Raw genomic sequence first — 19,686 nt, forward strand, 5'->3', positions numbered from 1 at the left:
AAGTTCAAGTTCTAATGGAATGGACCTCAACCCATAACCAACCTGTGGTTAGAAACTTTGGTATAATGTAGACGCCACAATAGGGGATGGAAAACCTATTGATAAGTCAAGCTAAAACAACCAATTCTCTAATGGTGTTTTAGGTGTTCTCAAATAACAAAGAGATAATTAATCTCACAAGTATTTTCTTAATCAAATCAAAGTTGTATTCATATTGAAAAATAAGCCTTTAAATAGGCTACAAAGCCACGAAATAAAATGTCAGGACCCGTCCAGAATTCCTTCCCCGGAACCCTAGACAGCCCTGATCCCAGGGAAACCCTACCGAACCTTCCAACGGAAAATCCGGCAGAGCCTCCCCTAAGGGATTTACTTACCACAAAATTCCCTGCACTGAAAACACACTTCTAAAATTATCCCCTTATTCCTCCCACAGTACTACAAATCGATTCCACAAGTTGCAGCACTTAAAAAAAATAAATACAGTAATCCAGTGCAAAATAAATACAACAAGAGTGAAAGAAATATTACAACTGCAATAAAAGAATAACAGGGTACTGCCGAACTAAAACAGCGAGGAAGATCAAGTCCGCTCCGAGTGAACACCGACAACCTGGTACCTAGAGGAACGGAATTTAAGAGTGTGAGATGCTAATCATCTCAGTGAGCGACCCTACTACTATACCATATAATATCACAGTAATAAGTATAAATAATAATTATTTGGAAATAATATTTTCTCTCAAAACCCTTACAATTCTCTCAGTTGGAAAGGTTCCCCTTTTAAAACAATTTCACAAAACCCTTTATCCATATTCCCCGAAAACCAAGACATCAATTAAATACCAGAAGCGGTAACAATTATATTTTTAATTCCAATTCAGTTTCCAAACATTTTATTTTTAAAACACAGTTCTGAAAATCATTTGATGCACCCACTATATACCAGTGGCGCCAACAGTACCCAGCGTCCCAAGGTACCGCCAGACAGGAGGTTATAGAGAGAAACCGGCATACGGTCGCGTGGCGTCCCACTGCGCCGCTGCTAACCTGGTGTCCCGGCCAAAGGGGGGTGGCCGCCCTCTCCGATGGCATCCACAGGACACCCTCATAATATCAACCGCGCGCTACTCACACCCACCTGCGCGCTAATCACATCACCTGCGCGCTAATCACACCCACCTGCGCGCTAATCACAACCGTGTGCACACTAACCATATCACATATACCATATCACATAATCAGAACACCAGTACGTGCACGGTGCATCTAAAAATTATAAAATCCATAAATTTAAATCATAAAACAATTTTCACATTTTTCATAAGCATAGCGGGCATAATCCATCCGCTTGAACCGGGAAATTCTCCACAATTTCCTTATAATCCATACCATAAATTCCATGATTTTCAAATCCACCAACTCCCAAATCCATCAATTCAAATATCCACATTTTTTCCAAGCATAAATAATTTCTCGAAATATCATAATCAAATCCCATAATATTTTATGGGCATATTTCATAAAAATTGAAATCACCAACATAACCAAATATTTTCCTTGAAATATTTGAAAATCAAATCGTGCCCAATTTACCATTAAAACCACACCAATTTCAAAATCCTCAAAACCATAAAATAATTCCACACGGCATAAATTTGTAGAATTCGCATTTTCTTAAATCCAATAAATTCATAAATAATTCTACAATAAATCCAATAAATATTTGGCACATAGAAATTAAATTCCAAATATTTAATTCACACATAATATATTCATCAATTAAATTCCCCAAAATTAATTTGAAGGTGGGTCACTCACCTGGAGCACGCAATTAACCCATGATCCACTACGGGATCAATTCTACGACTCACCGGTGCTCCTAGAACAAAATTCACAGACAGTCAAATAAAATAATATTTTATTCGGGTAAATAATACCCGGTACCCTGGGGGTCAAAACACAAACGATATCTAGAATTTACGAGTTATATACCGAATCGAAGCTCGAGTGATGCTAATCACAGATCCGGTCTTAATTTTCGATGATCGTACCCGACGGGGTTTGAATTTCGTCGGGAAGCTTTTCGGGTTTCGGCTCCGCAATTCTCCCAAACCGTCGCAAATTGGCGGAAACGGAAGTCGGATTTGGGTTCAGGAGGTCGAACACTGCGGACTGGAGCTGGCCGGAATTTTCGGGTACTCGCCGGAACAGTAATTTCCGGCGGGCCGCCACGTCACCGGCAACCGTCGCCGGAACAGTAATTTTCGACGGTGGCCGTTTGCTGTGAAATTTTGCAGATTTGTAGATCGTGAGGAGAGCAATCCAACGGGACCGACGGTGAGCAAAACGGAGGTCAGACGGCGGAGAAATCACCGTTTGAAGATTTTCGACCCCTCGCCGGAAAACGCTCCGATCCCGGCGCGTCGGTGGTCCGATGGCCGTGATTTTTGGTGGGTAGGCCGGACTTGAGGAGAGGATGCTGGGTGTATGGCGCGTGTACTGTATATCGGCCGGAATAGTGCCGATTCGCGGTGGCCGGCGGTGGAGGGGGAAAAATCGCCGCCAAACTTCGGACGTCCGATCCGGGCGCGTCCGGCGGCCGTTCGCCGTGAAATTTGGAGGTTTTGCCGGAAATGAGGTGGGCAAGCTTTCTGTCCGGCGCGTGTACAGTAACTCGGCCGGAACAGTGGCAAAATCCGGTGGCCGGCGGTGGCTCTCTCTCTCTCTCTTCTCTCTCTCTCTCTCTTCTCTCTCTTTCTCTCTCTTCCCCGAGAGTTTTTCAAAATTAAAACCCTGCATGACACTGTTCATGCCACGTGGACCAATCAAAAACTGACATGTGGCGTTTCACTGTTCACCGACCCAAAAAAAATATTAAAATAATACGGTATCCGGTAAACTTCAAACGTCCATAACTTTTTAACCGGATGTCCGTTTTGAGCGTGCCGCTAGTCTGTGAACTCGTATCGACGAGCACTTCACAACCATGCATGAGTCAAAGCTCAATTCCCCATAAAAAAAAAGTCAACTCCGGCACCCCTTGGACAGTTTGGACCGCAACTTGTTTCGTCCATAACTTTCAAACCGTAGCTCCGTTTTCGACGTGCTACCAGTCTACGAACTCGTGGCATCGTGCACTTCGCCACGGTGCCCTAGTCATCTCGAAATTCCCACCGAGTCAAAAAGTCAACTTTTGACCCCTTTGGTCAACGGTCAACGGTCAACCTCGGTCAACGTGCACGGATTCCGGTGCGATTTGGGACGGGGTGTTACATAAAACCCTAGAACATAAAGAAAACCGGCCACCACACATAAAGAAACCTAGTTGGCCGAAACTATACTTCCTTTCCTAATCTAAGTTTGATTAATTAATTCCTTTATATTAAATTAGGAATTAATTAATTTACAATGGAAAGAATAAAATAAAAACCTTCCTAAAGTTATTTGTCCAGAAAATAAATAAATAAAAGCCAAAAAGTAATGGTAGTTTCCTAAAACAAAAAGTAAAAACAAATTAGGAAACTAAAAATGCTAGCCCTTTGATCAAGTTGACTTTGATCAATCTTTGACCTCTTTAAGCTTCAAATCAGCTTTTAGATTCTTTTTAGGATGCCAAATAAGCTTAATATGAAGTCCCACACGTTGCCCATGCTTGGAAAAATAAGAAAAGGCTAATACAGTAAAATACAGTAAAGCCAGCAAGCAATACAGCAAATTCGGCCAAATTGTTGATGATGTCCGTACAAGCCCTTTTTGATTGCATTTGAGGCTGCTTTAACTTGATTCCATGACCTCTTAGGCATATGTATTGAACCCACAAAGCATTGGAACCATTTCATACTTTCCGGACTCCAAAAATGTACCAAAACCATCACCCGGGTCCGTATCGGCTTCCACAACTTGGATACTTCGAATAGGCTTTGTATCTTCAAGTATGGACAAGCTCTGTTGAGATTGATTACCCTCTGTATAAATACTCCCAGGTTGCCCTTAAATCTCTTAATTTGAGCTCTTGTGATTGGCCTAGTCTTCATCCGTGTCGAGTCAGCACCCCAGCGGGTTATCGGTGGAGCGGGCTCGGGCGGAATCACATCATTCCCCTCCTCTTGAAAAGGATTTGTCCTCAAATCAAGATCATCACCTGCAGCAAAGGGAGTTAAATCAGCAACATTAAATGCAGCACTCATGTTATACTCACCCGGTAAATCAAGCTTGTAGGCATTCTTGTTATTCAGCTCCAAAACTTGAAAAGGTCTATCCATAGGCGGCATGAGCTTTGACTTTCTTTGTTTAGGAAACCTTTCCTTTCGAAAGTGCAACCAAACCAATTCTCCTGGGTCAAATACTATTACAACAAAATCTAGAAATACATGCTCATTATGGTAAAAATTACACTTTTTAAAGTTAGCAAACAATATTTCCCAATCAAGATCTTAAACGAATTAGGAGGAGTGCGTAATTCAACACTCGGATCAAGAAGTTTTAATCTTCTTCTTCTTCTTTTAATTTATATATATATATATATATATATATATATATATCTTGAAATAATGATTTTGATGTGGCAGTTGCTTTTGATATATCATGAGTTCCATTAATCAATATTTACATTTACATCATTTTAATGATTGGGATGATATAGAAAAATTAACCATGTTCTGACCCATGTATTGTTCTAATTCAATATGGGTCTAGTATTTTGGTCATAAATATATGTTGATCACTTATTGCAAAATATATTAATTAAAATGGAAAAAATGAACAAACTCATAGTGATTAATTTTTTTGGAGAAACTTTTTCGTACCTTTTATCTTAACCTGGTGAAAGCAGTTTCGCCATGTATTATATGTTTGCTTCTTTTTACTTTAAATTAAGATCAGATCAAAGTAAATGGGTTTCTAGTCCTGTTGGATATTATTCAGCACCTTTTTTATACTTTTTTTTTTTGTCAGAGTTTAAATGTCTTTGGAAAGGGATCATCATGATATATAAAATGCAATATACTAGTGGAGAAAATGCAATTGACCCATTAATTTGCTCTTCTTTAAAAAGTTAATTTGTCAAACCAAATTGTTTTTAAATAGTCGCTGAGACACCTCAGCTTTGCTTTGAATCCTAATTATATACACGCTTCTTATTGCCAATACAAGATGGGTTTTGCTCATAAAGTTTACAAATAATCTATCCAATACATATATTAATTAAAATGTATGAAGACAAAAACAAGTTCATACCAAATTAAGAATTAAAATATTTATATAAATTGAAGCTGGTATACATAGAGAAAATTGAATTAAGACACTGCTTCCATGCATATTACCTTTTATCACATGTATTTCTCTTATCAAATGGTATCCAATGAAATAACTTACTTCCATATATTAATTAAACATGAATCCTAATAAACATTTCTCTATGCAAACTATACATAACCTTAATTTTTCCCTTTAATTTTCTACTAAATATATATATATATATACACATCGTATGTATAGCCATGCATAACTTTAGATTAATAAACTAAAGTTGCAACAAAGAACTAAGACATAATTACCTTCACAAATTTACACCAGATCAAAAGTGAAAAGATAGTAAAAATTTTCTAGTAATTGTTCTGTTCAATATGAAGCAAAAATATAATACATGGGGTTTTACAAAATTTCTAGAAGCACATGAGGTTGGATTAACATGGTGCATGAATGCCAACTTATGGTTGTTTAGTTTCTTTGAGAAACCAAATTAGCATTTTCTGAATTGGAATGTACACTTTACTTGGTCTGACAGCTATTCAAATTATAATTCAATTTGGCTTCTGCTTCAGGATGGATATTTAAATAACACTATTCTTTGGCAGTCATTTAAATAATACTTGTATTCCTGTTCTCCATCACCATGGAATTTAAAAATACTGTGTTCACAGGCTCAGCAGCTCAGCAGCTTTTTCGGACAACCTTTAGAATCTAGCACACATCCAAACACAGCTTAACCAGGTTCCATCCAATTTCAATTGCTTGTATGGTCAGTATGTCATATGAGTATTTTCCCAAAAAGTGTTCTGACTTTCTAGCACATAACTAAGATATATACCAAATCTACATGAATTATTTTTCCATTTAATATTTTGCCTCACCTAAGACACAGGGCAGCAACATAGTTTGCTGCTGTAAATGATTGAAAAAGTACTGCCATGCGAATAAGAGTATCATATGTTAACCTTGAACCTTTCGTGCAACCAAAAAAATAGACAGACAAATATATATATCTACAGATATACACAAATATATTTATTTATATACGTACATATATTTATATATATATATATTTATACAGTAATTATTTGTCGGCAACACGACGGATTCTCAATGAACATTCCCATCTGCACAGTTTGGATTCAACAAACACGCTGTCTCAGATCCAATCGAAACAACATGAGCATTTTGCATTCCCTTCAAGCCAGGTACAACAATTTCTACAATATTGAAAAATTATAATAAAGAAATTGTACTGTCTCAGCCTACCATAAGCATATTGAATCTCTTGTTGAAACATATAGTTTTTACGTTTTTAATTATAAACAATGATGGGTTTACAATACATGAAGAATATGATAATAACAAGACTTATACTTCACAACAATGGGTTTTTGACAAAAGATCAACAGCATCCTCACATTTTTCAGAAATATCAGTTGAATATACATCATTAAACCACTGCAGGAGAATGAGAATATAAGTTTATGCTTTTATAAAACATGTTAGTTGATATGTAAGACAAATTTGAGTTTAATCTACTTCCCTAAGAAGTGGCTATTACAGCTGAATACTTCCTTTTAGTCGCATGGATCCCAAAATGTTTGAATTGTCAAAGATAAATTTGGAGCACCAGATGGGCCCTCCAAAAGGTGAACAATGATTGCTTTGGCATATAGGCGAGAAGAGACAAATTAATTAATTAATTATTATGGAGTAAAAGCTGGACAAAATTCCAAATAAATCTATTTCCATGCATGACTAGATTTAAATGAGGATAATTATCAACATTATAGAGTCATTAAATCCTAAATCAGAATATCAGATAATTACTTATATATTCTGTAAATGCAATTATCTTTCTTCAAGTACTTTTCTTTTGTTCCGTTCTAGTGGCCAACAAGGTCACATTATAGAAGTAATATCTTGATAATGCAGTTTTTTTCAAAGTTTCTTGGCAAGTACTCAATGGTAAGGTTTTCAAAAAATACCGGTTTCAAACTAATTCTATCCGCAAGAGAGGAGCACAGGATTGCCGATTACCTGATAAATTACAAGTTGAATCAGAAGTCTCTCAAAAATAAAAAACCGACTATCAAAAGATACTCAAAAATAAAAGGTAACTATTGGAAAAACCATCTAATGAGAAACTCTGCAACTAAAGTAAAGGAAAGCTTGCTTACAAGGATGATTTATCAAAAACTAATTGATTAGAATCTCAAAGAAAAATAATATATATATGTTTAAATATATACATATACATATATATATATATAAAATGATTAGAAGCTCAAATTAAATGCAACTCAAAATAATGGATAAACAGTTACAAGCATGATTTTCTTGCACTAGCATTACATCCTCCACAGTCGATGCACTTGTTCCAATAATTTCTAGAGTACCAGAACATAATGACCTGGGAAAGAAAAGAAAGAATCACAATAAATCAAAAACTCTGGCTTTGGTAAAATCTCGCTACAATATCATATTTATATATACATAAACACAAAGATGAACAAAATAAAATATTCAATTTAATCACTAAGAACTTTTTGAACTCTTCATATTACTTTGAGACTATGTTGTAAAGATTCTAGCCTTCTAGGGGTAAGCACAAAGTAGCAGTTAAAAATGATACATCCCAAACTCAACCAGATTTTTTACAGTAAGCATTTTGATTTACCAAAATACATGTTTTAGAGATGATGTCCCAAATATAGGTTCTACTTGACATAAAATTATTAATAGTTGTTCTGTTTATCAATGTAAAATTCATTATAAAAAGTGGAGTGCATGTACTCCAATTGCCTAGCTGGTGTCGGACAATAAAACCAAAGTGACTATCAAACTAATAGCCATTGCACGCACCTTTCTGTTTACCATAGCATGAAAGGCCAATAAAAGGCTTGCAGGCAAATAATTAGAAGTTTCTTTTGTATATTGTACTGAATAAAAACGAATGGCCCATTTTTGACTTAGTAAATACTGATATATAAAGATCAATTCAGTGATTCTGCACAAAACATCTCCAATAAAAAATAAATAAACAAATAAAGCCATAAAGAAATATCAAAATCTGGAGAACAATATCTGGTCCCTATTATACCATCATGTTCCATTTGCAAAGCAATGCATCAGAAAAGGAACTAGTGGATTATTTTCATCTTTAAACTAATAGTGAAAGAGTACCCTTCCATATCAGTGCATCCAAATGTTGTCTTCAAGCACACTGCCCCACAAAGGGAAGAAGGTATACGCACTGAACCTGCTCATTCACAATAGAAAAAGCATAACTAATACTAAATTTAAATATATAAGAAATAATAGTGTAACCCTTTCATATTAAGTTTTCACAACCTCTACCATCTGTTCCAAGCGCTGCAGGGCATATTCCAGAAGCTACAATTGCTGCTGAGGCTGAGGAAGATCCGCCTGTATACCTTTCTGGTGTATGAGGATTTCTTGTTGCTCTTCACCCAACAATTATCCAATTAAACTTAGTACATAAGGATCGGAGTCAGATAGTATAGCAAATTATGTCACAGATATAAATCAATATGATTTGTATTTATCTCCCAAAAGAAACCCATGGTGCAAAAGCATATCGGATAAATTCAGCAATCAAGATACCTTCGCAATGGTTAAACTGGAAACGTTTCTACTGAAAAGAAAAAGAGGATAAAGTTAATGGAGAAAAAGTAAATAAAAGATCTTTAGAAGTTAATTCCAAAATAGCAGGTAGGCATGTGACAATATCAATGACCTCTCTGTATTGTTCATTTATCCCTGAAAAAATAATAAGCCCCAAAATCTCCGTTATACTAAAAATAATTACTTTGAGCCTTTCAATTCCTAGAAAGGTTACACTTCTGATTATTTTCACCCTAGTAACTCTGCATATGCTTAACCTGATCACTAGGTTATTTCAAAGTTACCAACTCAAGCATTCCAAGGATTTCTTACTAATCAAATATTATATGCGCTAATTAAGAAAAAAAAAAAAAAAAAAAAAACTTACCAATAGTTTGGATTGTTTCCAGCCGTTCCCATGTCCAGTTCATGCAAATTTGTCTTCCCTACAAAAGTGACACCACATCTATGCAATCTTGATATACAAATTGCATCCTCCATGACAGAGCAGACTTCATGCATCCATGTTGTCGCACCTGACATCATGGAATAATATATAAATTTGCTAATATTTAAAAAAAATATATATCATAAAGAGCATGGTAAGGTAACCACATCTGTAGTAGGATGGGGATAGCAGTGAATATCGTCCATGATTGCCACAAAAATCCCATCCAAGATAGATAATGGGTTCCCTACAAAATCAAAATTAATAGGTGTCGTAGGTATTTTGCAAGTCTGCATCTACTTCCACCACCATCAACATAAATAGAAACAAGAGTTTTTTCAACTTAAATATAAATACAGATGGTGTAATCTACCAAAACATGGTCATAACTTTAAGATACCTTCTTCAAACCTCCTTGTTGAAGCCGCAGCTTGCTTCCTGACTTCCTCAGCGTCAAAAGAAATCAACAAAGGTTGTGGGGTTGCTTACCGCTTAACTCTTTTATAACTGAGATTACATGCTCTACAATCTACATAATTTGCAATTTAGTTACAACCAAATCAAACTTCGTGCTTACTATTTATTTCAATTTTTTTTTTTTTTATACTGGTTTTAAGCTCCCTAAAATGATGCCAAGTTAAACGAACATGAAACTGTAGGTGAGGCGACCGAAGTGGGGCTCGAAACATGGAAGAGAATGTGAAGCTGTTGCTTATTCATCTGTATTTGGCAAGAGTAGGAGAGAAGAAAGAGATATATGCTCAACCTTAACAAACTCAGACCATGGTGGTGCCTTTTCCACCTGCTCACCATTTCATTTGTATTCATGTTGGCACATATTTTCTGGTGGATGTTTAATTTTCCTGTATAGGTTTCAAAATCTGATGTTAAGGCTGCTATGAAAGTTCTAAACTTTGCAATACATATATATATATATATATATATATATATATATGAAGACCTTACTGAGACAGAGAATCACAAGCAAGAAAGAACGAAAGAGAGCAATTGCAGAACAGAAGTCATCCAAGTGAAAATCGTAGATCTGAAAGTGGTACAGCTGGTATAGAAGAGTAAGTAGTAAGCAATGTATATTATGAGAAACTGCCTATACGTATTGCTGGAGACAATGCTATGGTGGTAACTATGTTTGTGTTGCACATCATATGTGTCACTGTTTCTTTATCTTGCAAACTCTTTTCTACTATTTTCTTAAGCAAACTAGCACCCCAACATGGTGACTTTTATTCTCCTAATTCCTCAAGATTGAATAAAGAACTTGTCTTCATACGAACTGATTATGTAGTCCCTCTAGGTAAAGAGAGGAAATGAAAGGCTTTTAAGTGGAGATGTGTGCCCCACTCTAGACCCCTGTTTGGAATAACAGGGGAAATATTTTGATAGCAACATGCAATTGAAAGCATCTCTTTGAGCTTCGTAAGCTCTTTTTTTTTTTTTTTTTTTTTTTTTTTTTTTTTTTTTTTGTGAAAAGCTAATCAAATTGTGTTGACATCATATGGAACTTCCTAGCCAGTAATTAATTAATTTTTCATAACACTCAGCTATCTCTGCTGTTGTTATTTTAACCCTCAACCTTCTAGTTAGCAACACTGCGGATGAGTTTCACCTCATTTCCTTTTTAACCTGACAGCACATGATCTTTATACCTTTACCCATCTTTTCCCTATCAGCATTTTTAGCATGTTCAAAGTTTTACAACTTTTTGTTGATTCTTACTCTAGGATTTTGCTTTGCTTTTGTTAGTTTAAGAGCCAGTGCCATGGAAATAGATGATCCTGCTGTCCAATCCGCTTCTGCTATTTCTACAGAAAGGTTCAGACAAGCAAGAAATTAGCAGTTTTTTTTTTTTTTTTTTTTTTGGTATTTTTATTGAGAGTTATCAATCTCTACTGTTAGTCTTAATTTCTTTATGTCCTTTTGTCTTGCAGAATTAAAGTATTTAAATATTTATTTGGTGAGCATATGCGTTTGAATCGCTTGGAATGGATTTCTATTGAGGATATAGAGAAGGTTGTCAACTCTAGAGCATATGTCTGCTTCTCAAGAGCAGAGATAACAATCCTGTTAGAGGTAAAGTAGTGTTGCTTATTTTATAAATGCAATAAATGAATTTTAGTGGCTCTTCTAGTCTTGAAGTTTTCAGATAAAATAATCGTGTTTCTTTTGTTTTCCTGCTTATATTCTTGAGTTTGGGTATGCTGCTAGGTAGTACTTTTGTATTTTATTGGTAACTTAACTGGAATTTTTCTCTTTTCAGATGCTGCAAAGTGATAACATAGTTTCGGTAAATAATGAAAAGGATGCATATGATTATCTGTATGAATGCCCATCTCCAATGGCTAAATCTGGGAGATGTATTTTAAGTTGTATAAACTTTTTATTGTCATCCAGACATGGCTTGGATGCATTCGTTGCTAAACTGAACTCTTTGAGCAAAACTGTTGCATACTACATTTTTGCATCTTTCTCTGTTTACTTTTGTCATTTCAGTTTGACACAAATTTGCATGCGCTGTGGGTATCAAAGTACTCATAAACTTTCTAACTGTTTTTGATGTAGTAAAGATTGACAGACAACTTTTCCGAATATTATCCTCTGCATGCTTTGGAGAAGTCATGTACATTCTAAGACTCGTTTGGCATGCATAACTATACTATTTTATTTATATTTAATGCACTGTACTCAATGATTCTAAGAACGCAAGAAAGTTAGTCATAAAATGCATATATTTTGGTTGATTTTTCACAAAAATTAAACAAACACCTTAAAAAAAAAAAAAAAAAATCATGCATTTCCATAAATTTAGCATGAACCAAATGAAGTCAAACGAACAAATAGAGACTTTAAAATCCTCGGTTGGAAGTGCTTCCTAGACAACACTTTTCTATGGCTTGTATGTCAAGCATCAAGAACTTAAACATACAATATTGGCGTATTGGGGTTTTTCAGCCATAAGATTTGAAGAATCTCAAAGGAAAACAAACAGAAATACGTCGAGATCAAGTAATTAAACATAACATTTGACGTTTTGCTGCTCAATACATAAAATTAGTTAAACGAATGGGAATAAAATCGTTTGTTATGAAATTTCCCAATACGCCAACAAGAAAGAAAGAAAGAAAAAGTCTCGTCTATTTTTCTAATATTCATTACACACCTCAAATCAAAGCAACTTCTTAAAGTGGAAATACAACAAGTCTTCTTCATTGACTACAAGTCATAACCAGATTCCAAATTAACAAAAAAAAAAATAATAATAATAATAAAAGAAATATATATATATATATATGTATATATATATATATACAATTTTTTTTTTCCTAAAAGGCAAATCCGAAAACAAATTAGAGAGAGAAAAGCCAAATAAAATCATACTTATCAAGGGGAATAAAAATGTGCATTTTTTTTTTTTGACAGAATAAAAATGTGCTCTAGCATGAAGAAATCAATAGCGCAAAACATTATAGAAGTAGTTAAGTACCCCATTTTGGATTTATTTATTAAAACTTTGCTACATATCCAAGGGCATTGAGTTGTCATGTGGCAAACTAATAATATTCTTCCCCTTCAAACCTGGAATATTTATCTCTATTGCATCATGCCTGTAACACCCCGTCCCAAATCGCACCGGAATCCGTGCACGTTGACCGAGGTTGACCGTTGACCGAGCGGCTCAAAAGTTGACTTTTTGCTCCAGTTGGAATTTCGAGTTGACCAGGGTACCGTGGCGAAGTGCACGATGCCCCGAGTTCGTAGACTGGTAGCACGTCAAAAACGGAGCTACGGTTTGAAAGTTATGAGCAAAACAAGTTGCGGTCCAAACTGTCCAAGGGGTGCCAGAGTTGACTTTTTATTTTTGGGTAAATGAGCTTTGACTCATGCGTGGTTGTGAAGAGCTCGTCGATACGAGTTCACAGACTAGCGGCACGCTTAAAACGGACATCCAGTTAAAACGTTATGGACGTTTGAAGTTTACCGGATACCGTAATATTTTAATGTTTTGAGTCGGTGAACAGTGAAATTCCACGTGTCAGCTTCTGATTGATCCACGTGGCATGAACAGTGTCACACTGGGGTTTTTATTTGATAAAATTCTCGGGGAAGAGAGAGAAAGAGAGAGAGAGTCCGCCGGCCGCCGGAATTTTTCAACTTTTCCGGCCGATCTACAGTACACGCGCCGGCCAGAAAGTTTCCCCTCCCCATTTCCGGCAAAACCTCCAAGTTTCACGGCGATCGGCCGCCGGACGCGCCCGGATCGGACGTCCGAAGATCGGCGGCGAGTTTTTCCCCTCCACCGCCGGCCACCACAGATTGGCCCACTTCCCGCCATTTTCCGGCCACACGCGCCGTACACCCTTGATCCTCTCCTCATGTCCGGCCGACCCACCAAAAATCACGGCCATCGGACCACCGACGCGCCGGGATCGGAGCATTTTCCGGCGAGGGGCCAATTTTCCGGAAAGTACTGTTCCGGCGAGTACCCAGTTTTTCGGCCGGCTCCAGTCCACTGTATTCGACCTCCTGAACCTGAATCCGGCATCCGTTTCCGCCAATTCGCGACGGTTTGGGAGAATTGCGGAGCCAAAATCTAAAAAGCTTTCCGGCGAGATTCCGACCCCGTCGGGTCCGATCACCGGAAAGTAAGACCGAATTTCGTGATCCTCATCATGCGAGCTTCGATTCGGTATATAATTCGTAACCCTTAGATATCGTTTGGTGTTCGCTCCCCGGGTACCCATTTGGGAATTACCCGAATAAAATATTAATATTTTTGGTTGGTACACTGTGGTTGTTTAGGTGCACGTACGAGTGGTGGAGTTGATCCCGAGGAGGATCTTAATTGATTTACGCGCTCAAGGTGAGTGACCCACCTTCAAAAATATTTTGGGCAATTAATTATGTTTAATTGGTATTTAAATTGGTATTTAAGTTATGCTCGTGTGGTGTGATTTAATTATGGTTATATTGTGGTTTAATTTATTATGCATGAGCAAAGTGTATTTTGGTAGTATTTGTACGTGGTTTTAAATTTGATTTTCCGGGCATAATTGGGTTAAATATTTTACGAAAATATTTGTTTAAATTTTATAAATTATGCCCGCGGTATTTTTATGGTTGCATCTCGTATTTCGAGAAAATTGTGGTTTGTTGGTTATCAATGTTTCGTACCGGTTTATTAAATAAAAATATGTGGGATGGTAAGTGTGAGAATTTAATGTATTTCCCACGGTAATTTTGGAAAACGGTACAGTTGGTTAATAATGTTTATTTTTAGACGCACTCATACAGTATTGGTGTTCTGGTGTATGGTGTATGGACACTTGGTAGCGCGCGGTTATTATGTGGTTTAGCGCGTGGTTATTACTTCACCCGTGAGTTTCCATTGGACCGTGGGCAGGCAAGTGTTTTCTTGTGCACAGTTGCCCCCCTCCTTGGCCGGGTTGATGGTTTTAGCAGCGGTACTGTCGGGACGCCGAAGTGACCGTTGCAGGTTTCTCTCTTTAACCCCCCGCCAGTCGGTGCTCAGGACGCTGGGTATCGGAGGGCATCACCGATATATGGTGTGGTGCGTCGGTGTAAATTGCAAATAATGTTTTAAACCCCAAAGGTGTTCAAAAATTACTTACTATAATTTATTACATTTTAATTATATATTGGGGTATGTTTTTATTATTTATTGTTTATCAAATGGTTTAATCCCTTGGTTTTTGGGAGGTATATATATTGGGTTTTGCGAAAAGGTTTTAAAAAGGGAACATTTCAAACGGAGCGATTGGTGAGAGTTTTGAGGGAAATTATTATTTTCCAACAGTTGTTATTATTTATTTATTAATTGTTGGTATTTATTCAATTCCCTTAATTGTTATTATTATTATTTTATTATTATTAAAAGTGTTCAGTAGTTAGGGTCACTCACTGAGATGATTAGCATCTCACACTCTTAAATTCCGTTCCCTTAGGTGCAAGTGGTGGTAGACGTTCTTCCGGAGCGAACCAAGTTTTCCGCTGCTGTTGTGTTTCGAAAAGTACTTTTGTACTCTTTCATTTCAGTGTATTATTTCTTTCAGCCTTGTTGTATTTCTGTTGACTAGCACTTCTTAAAGCTCTGTATACTATTGGGATACTTATGTTTTATTTATACACTGGACTGTTGTTGTTTTTGAGAAGTGCTGAAATTTGTGGAAACAATTTGTAGTTTGCGGGAGGAATAAGGGGGATGAACTTTTGAAGTGTGTTTTCAGTGCAGGTAATTTGTGGTAAGTAAATCCCTTAGGGGAGGCTCTGTTGGATTTTCCATTGGAGGGTCCGGTAGGGTTTTCCTGGGATCAGGACTTGTCTAAAATTCCGGAGAAGGAATTCTGGACGGATCCTGACAACGGCTGACTAAATTTTTGAAAAGTTACATGCAATTAAATAATGGATTACTACAATTTAAAATAAAAAGAAAGTCTTGTGCTGGGTCCCATCAAATAATAGACTCCTCTTATAAAAAAAAATAATAATAAAAAGAAAAAGAAATTCTTTTACTAGGTCTCGTCAAACAAAAACAAAAAACAAAAAAGTATTCGGCCCATATATATTAATTTTGGAAAATTTTTAGTCCTGTCTATACTCCTTTTAACATCCAATCACATTTTCTACATTAATCTGAATCTCTAAAATTCATTATACCTCATATCAAAATATCTTGTTAAAAAGTCTTCCTACTTATTGAATGCGAGTCATCGCAAGAATAAGAAAGTAAACCAATAATAATAATAATAATAGTAATAAAAGAGTTCTAAAAGAAAAAAAAATAAAAATTGAACATATGAAAGTTAGAGGAAAATAAAAAATATTTTTCAAGCATCAAGTATCAAAGCCCAATTGTTTTTCTACCGTAAGTTCAAATCTCCATCTCCAATATGAAAAAAAGAAGAAAAAAATAACAACGAGGAATAAATAGCAAGAAACAAAGCTTAATTATAGGCCTTGCTCTGTCTAAATATCAGAGTTGGTCACAGAATTATGGTTATACCATCATATAACAGTTATTAAAAATATCATGTCTTCTATGGTGCATGGGATTAATATATAATTTATTCATAACTGTTAATAAAGATTCATTACTAGTTTAATTACATTATAAGGCCAAATTAAAGAAAGGGACAACGTAGATAACATTTGCTAATAGATTTAAAGAATAAACACATGCCTCATAAATATCCCGCTTTAGTTAAATTGTGATAAAACTCTAAGGATCATTTTATTTTTATTATTATTATTATTATTATTATTATTTATATAAATGCGTCTTGCACTCTTAAGGATCAATTGGAAAATGCAAGAAATGTCTCTATACCTTTCACTGACCCGGGTCCACAGACCTTACACCAACCTCTCACCGTACAATTTCTCCGCATTTGTAGGCTTCAGATTAAATAATCATGTTCCTCCAAAAGAAATTAAATAGTATTATCATTAACTGCAAGTCACTCTTCGCAGGCGATAATTAAGGTTATAACAAGTTAATTTTTTGTTTTTGTTTTTTCTAAATTGTATGTAACTTATTTCAATAGTTTGTTGATATTAGTTAATGATAATTAAAATTTGTTAAATATATCAATTAACTACAAATGTTAAAAAAATAAAATAAAAACTAAAAACAGCACAATTTTAAGTTGTGTTTTATTTTTTATTTTTTTCATCAAGGAGAAAAAGGTAGACAAAAAGAACATGAAATCCAACGTATAAAGATGAAATACTCAAAACAAAGCTTCAAAAATTTAATTAATATATTAATATGAAAGGGTTTTGAAATATATCATGCCGTGTGGACTAGGCCCCTTAATGATAATGAATATTGAAATCGTGGCGTCCAAGCTACGTACCGTCCAACATAAAGCCAGCCATGACCACAGATTTTTTTTTTTTTTTTTTTTTGAAAAGGATCCCTGACTTGAAATTATTGTACATACATACAAAATTTTTGAGGTGGTTTTCCATCTTAATTTTGCCGTAGAAAAAGTCGAATTAACATTTTTTCAAAAATTTTAAATTTATGAAAGGTATGCTATCATTTTTTTGTTCATTTTCACTAAGACTATAACTTTTATTCTTTTTCTATAAGATTTAATGTTTGATCAAACTCATATAGTCCACCAAAATATCTTTGAATTTTAAACATTAAAGCAATTCAAAAACTAATAATAAAAGTTTTACAGCAAAACTATCGAAACATCCTAATGAATGATGAATATGCATCTAATGCAATTGCATTTGAGATCTTTTAAATCTCTTCCTCAATTCTAAAATACAAAAAGATTTTAAAAGAAATTCTAAATTACAAAAAAAGGAAAACATGCTTTAGATTTTACTAGGCAAATACTCTTAGCCAAATTTTAACAGATATATTAAGCTGTTAATCACTCCCTTATTTGAATTTGCTCACAGATTTTGATAATTTTAAAATGTTTTTACATAACTATCAAAACCAAAAATCATTTCATTTTATCTTTGCCCCAAAAAAAAAAAATCCTTTCATTGAAAAAAAAAAAAAATCGTTTCGTTTTATCTTTGAACTTCTCCCATTAATTAACGTTGCAGATAATTATATATGTCATGGACTCCAAGTAATCGCAAACGATCGGTTTCGAACATTGAAAATGATAAGTAAACCAGCAAAAACGAAAACTTGAAAACAAAAGCATAGAGATGAAATATACAAAACAAGGATCCAGAATTATTAAATAGTGATATTGTTATTGCATGCTAACTTGTTAGATTCTACATGTATGGGCTTGGTCCAACTCTATACAGGAAGAACGAAGAAGCAGTACCATTTTAGAATAGCACCTTAATTAAAGCAGTACCATTTTGAAATGTTTCTTCGTATTTCTTCCCCAAAAAAAAAAAAAAAAAAAAAATAGAACCTAAGGTCGAAGGATTTGAATAAAAAGTCATTTCGTACAAGAATATTTTCAGACATATTTGATTGGAAAATTAGATTAGTAAATAAAAAAATTATGCATTGAAGGTATGTAATATGGAATTTGGAACACCAAATTGAAAATTCCAACAAAAGTCCAGAAAGAGGGTTAAAAATTATTAAATCCTATACGACATTGAGTCAATATTCATGCTAAATGTCCCAAATTACCATGTGTATTAATATGACATTATTTGCTACAGCGTTCACATCTTGCTGTATACAAGATGGGAAGAATTTTCTTACTACATTAAACGAGAATAAAAACATTACGATCTAAACCTAGTATACAGAAATATACTTTAAAATTACTGTAAGCCTATTAAGCCCCGAATCTCATTTCCAAACAGCTACAAAACCAGATCATGATCAATTTTTTATAATTATATAGCAACATCAGTAACAACTTTCCATATTATTCATTTTGCCTCACAGCCAAAAAGAAAAAAGAAAGGAAAAAAAAAAAGGGGCTAATTTGCATCCTTGTTTGACAACCATGAAATACAGCAGCACTTTCATTAACGGAAAGTGTTTATTTATATTTTTGTGTGGAATTATGTTTCTCACCAAACTCAGTTTCTACATTGATGACCTTGATGTAGCATGCATAGATTGACAAGGCCCATCTCGAGAACCCTCCCAGGATCTCCCTGGTGGTCCCGCCTAGTGAAGTCCCACCGGACAATCGCTAAGAATATCCAATGGAACTCCACCTGAAACATGGACAACGAACACCAGCAATATCAATAATACCTCGATATATGAATATAAAATAATTCCACAACAGCGCAAGTCCACAACTGCCCTATTATACCACAGTGCATAACTACACACATATATAGTAGGATCTCTAGTGAGTCCAAAATCTAAGTCAGAGCATTCTAATAATGTCAACGAAGTCTAAGAGTACATGTAAGAAATAAATAAGTCCAGAAGATAATGATAAGTAAAGAAAGGATAGATATGGTTGCTGTCGTGTAAGAAACAAGGCGATAAGCTGTGCACGAGATAGACTGCTACTAGCTGTCTAGGCCTAGAGGAACGAATTTAAAACAATAAAACTTGAGATAATGAAATTTCAGTGAATGACATAGTATAATAGAAAAATAATAGTTTATTTCTGAAAAATCTTTCTCTCAAGATCTCTCGTTCCACTCATTTGAAAAGTTTCCCGTTTAAAAATCATTTTGCAAAATCCTAACTTGTACCTCAAATTAATATCATAAGACCGATGCTGAAAAGTATCAAGTGCATGATCATTGTAATATTATAAAATGTCTTAATCAAGATATAAATATTAAGTATAATATAAAATGAATGCAATTCCACAAAATATTTATGAAAATACAGTAATAATCACTATATT

The 19,686-nt window shown here is 35.1% G+C and overlaps 1 protein-coding gene and 1 pseudogene across 1 annotated transcript; one reads left to right on the forward strand and one right to left on the reverse strand.

Moving 5' to 3' along the window:
• Positions 1 to 6,595: 6,595 nt before the first annotated feature.
• LOC125420077 (fatty acid amide hydrolase-like) lies at positions 6,596 to 10,051 on the reverse strand (annotated as a pseudogene).
• Positions 10,052 to 11,211: 1,160 nt separating this feature from the next.
• LOC107434048 (uncharacterized) lies at positions 11,212 to 11,916 on the forward strand. Its single transcript, XM_048461884.2, has 2 exons — positions 11,212 to 11,422; positions 11,610 to 11,916. The coding sequence occupies exons 1-2, from the start codon at positions 11,315 to 11,317 to the stop codon at positions 11,904 to 11,906; spliced, it is 405 nt and encodes a 134-aa protein (XP_048317841.2). The 5' UTR covers positions 11,212 to 11,314; the 3' UTR covers positions 11,907 to 11,916.
• The last annotated feature ends 7,770 nt before the right edge of the window (positions 11,917 to 19,686 follow it).

This window comes from Ziziphus jujuba, chromosome 9 (assembly GCF_031755915.1).
Source record: "Ziziphus jujuba cultivar Dongzao chromosome 9, ASM3175591v1".
NCBI classification, from domain to species: domain Eukaryota; kingdom Viridiplantae; phylum Streptophyta; class Magnoliopsida; order Rosales; family Rhamnaceae; genus Ziziphus; species Ziziphus jujuba.

Excerpts from the sequence above, each read along its gene's own strand:
- LOC107434048 (XM_048461884.2), top strand. The coding sequence starts at position 11,315 with ATGCGTTTGAATCGCTTGGAATGGATTTCTATTGAGGATATAGAGAAG. Across the intron at positions 11,423-11,609 it reads AGATAACAATCCTGTTAGAG|ATGCTGCAAAGTGATAACAT; the intron begins GTAAAGTAGTGT and ends TTCTCTTTTCAG.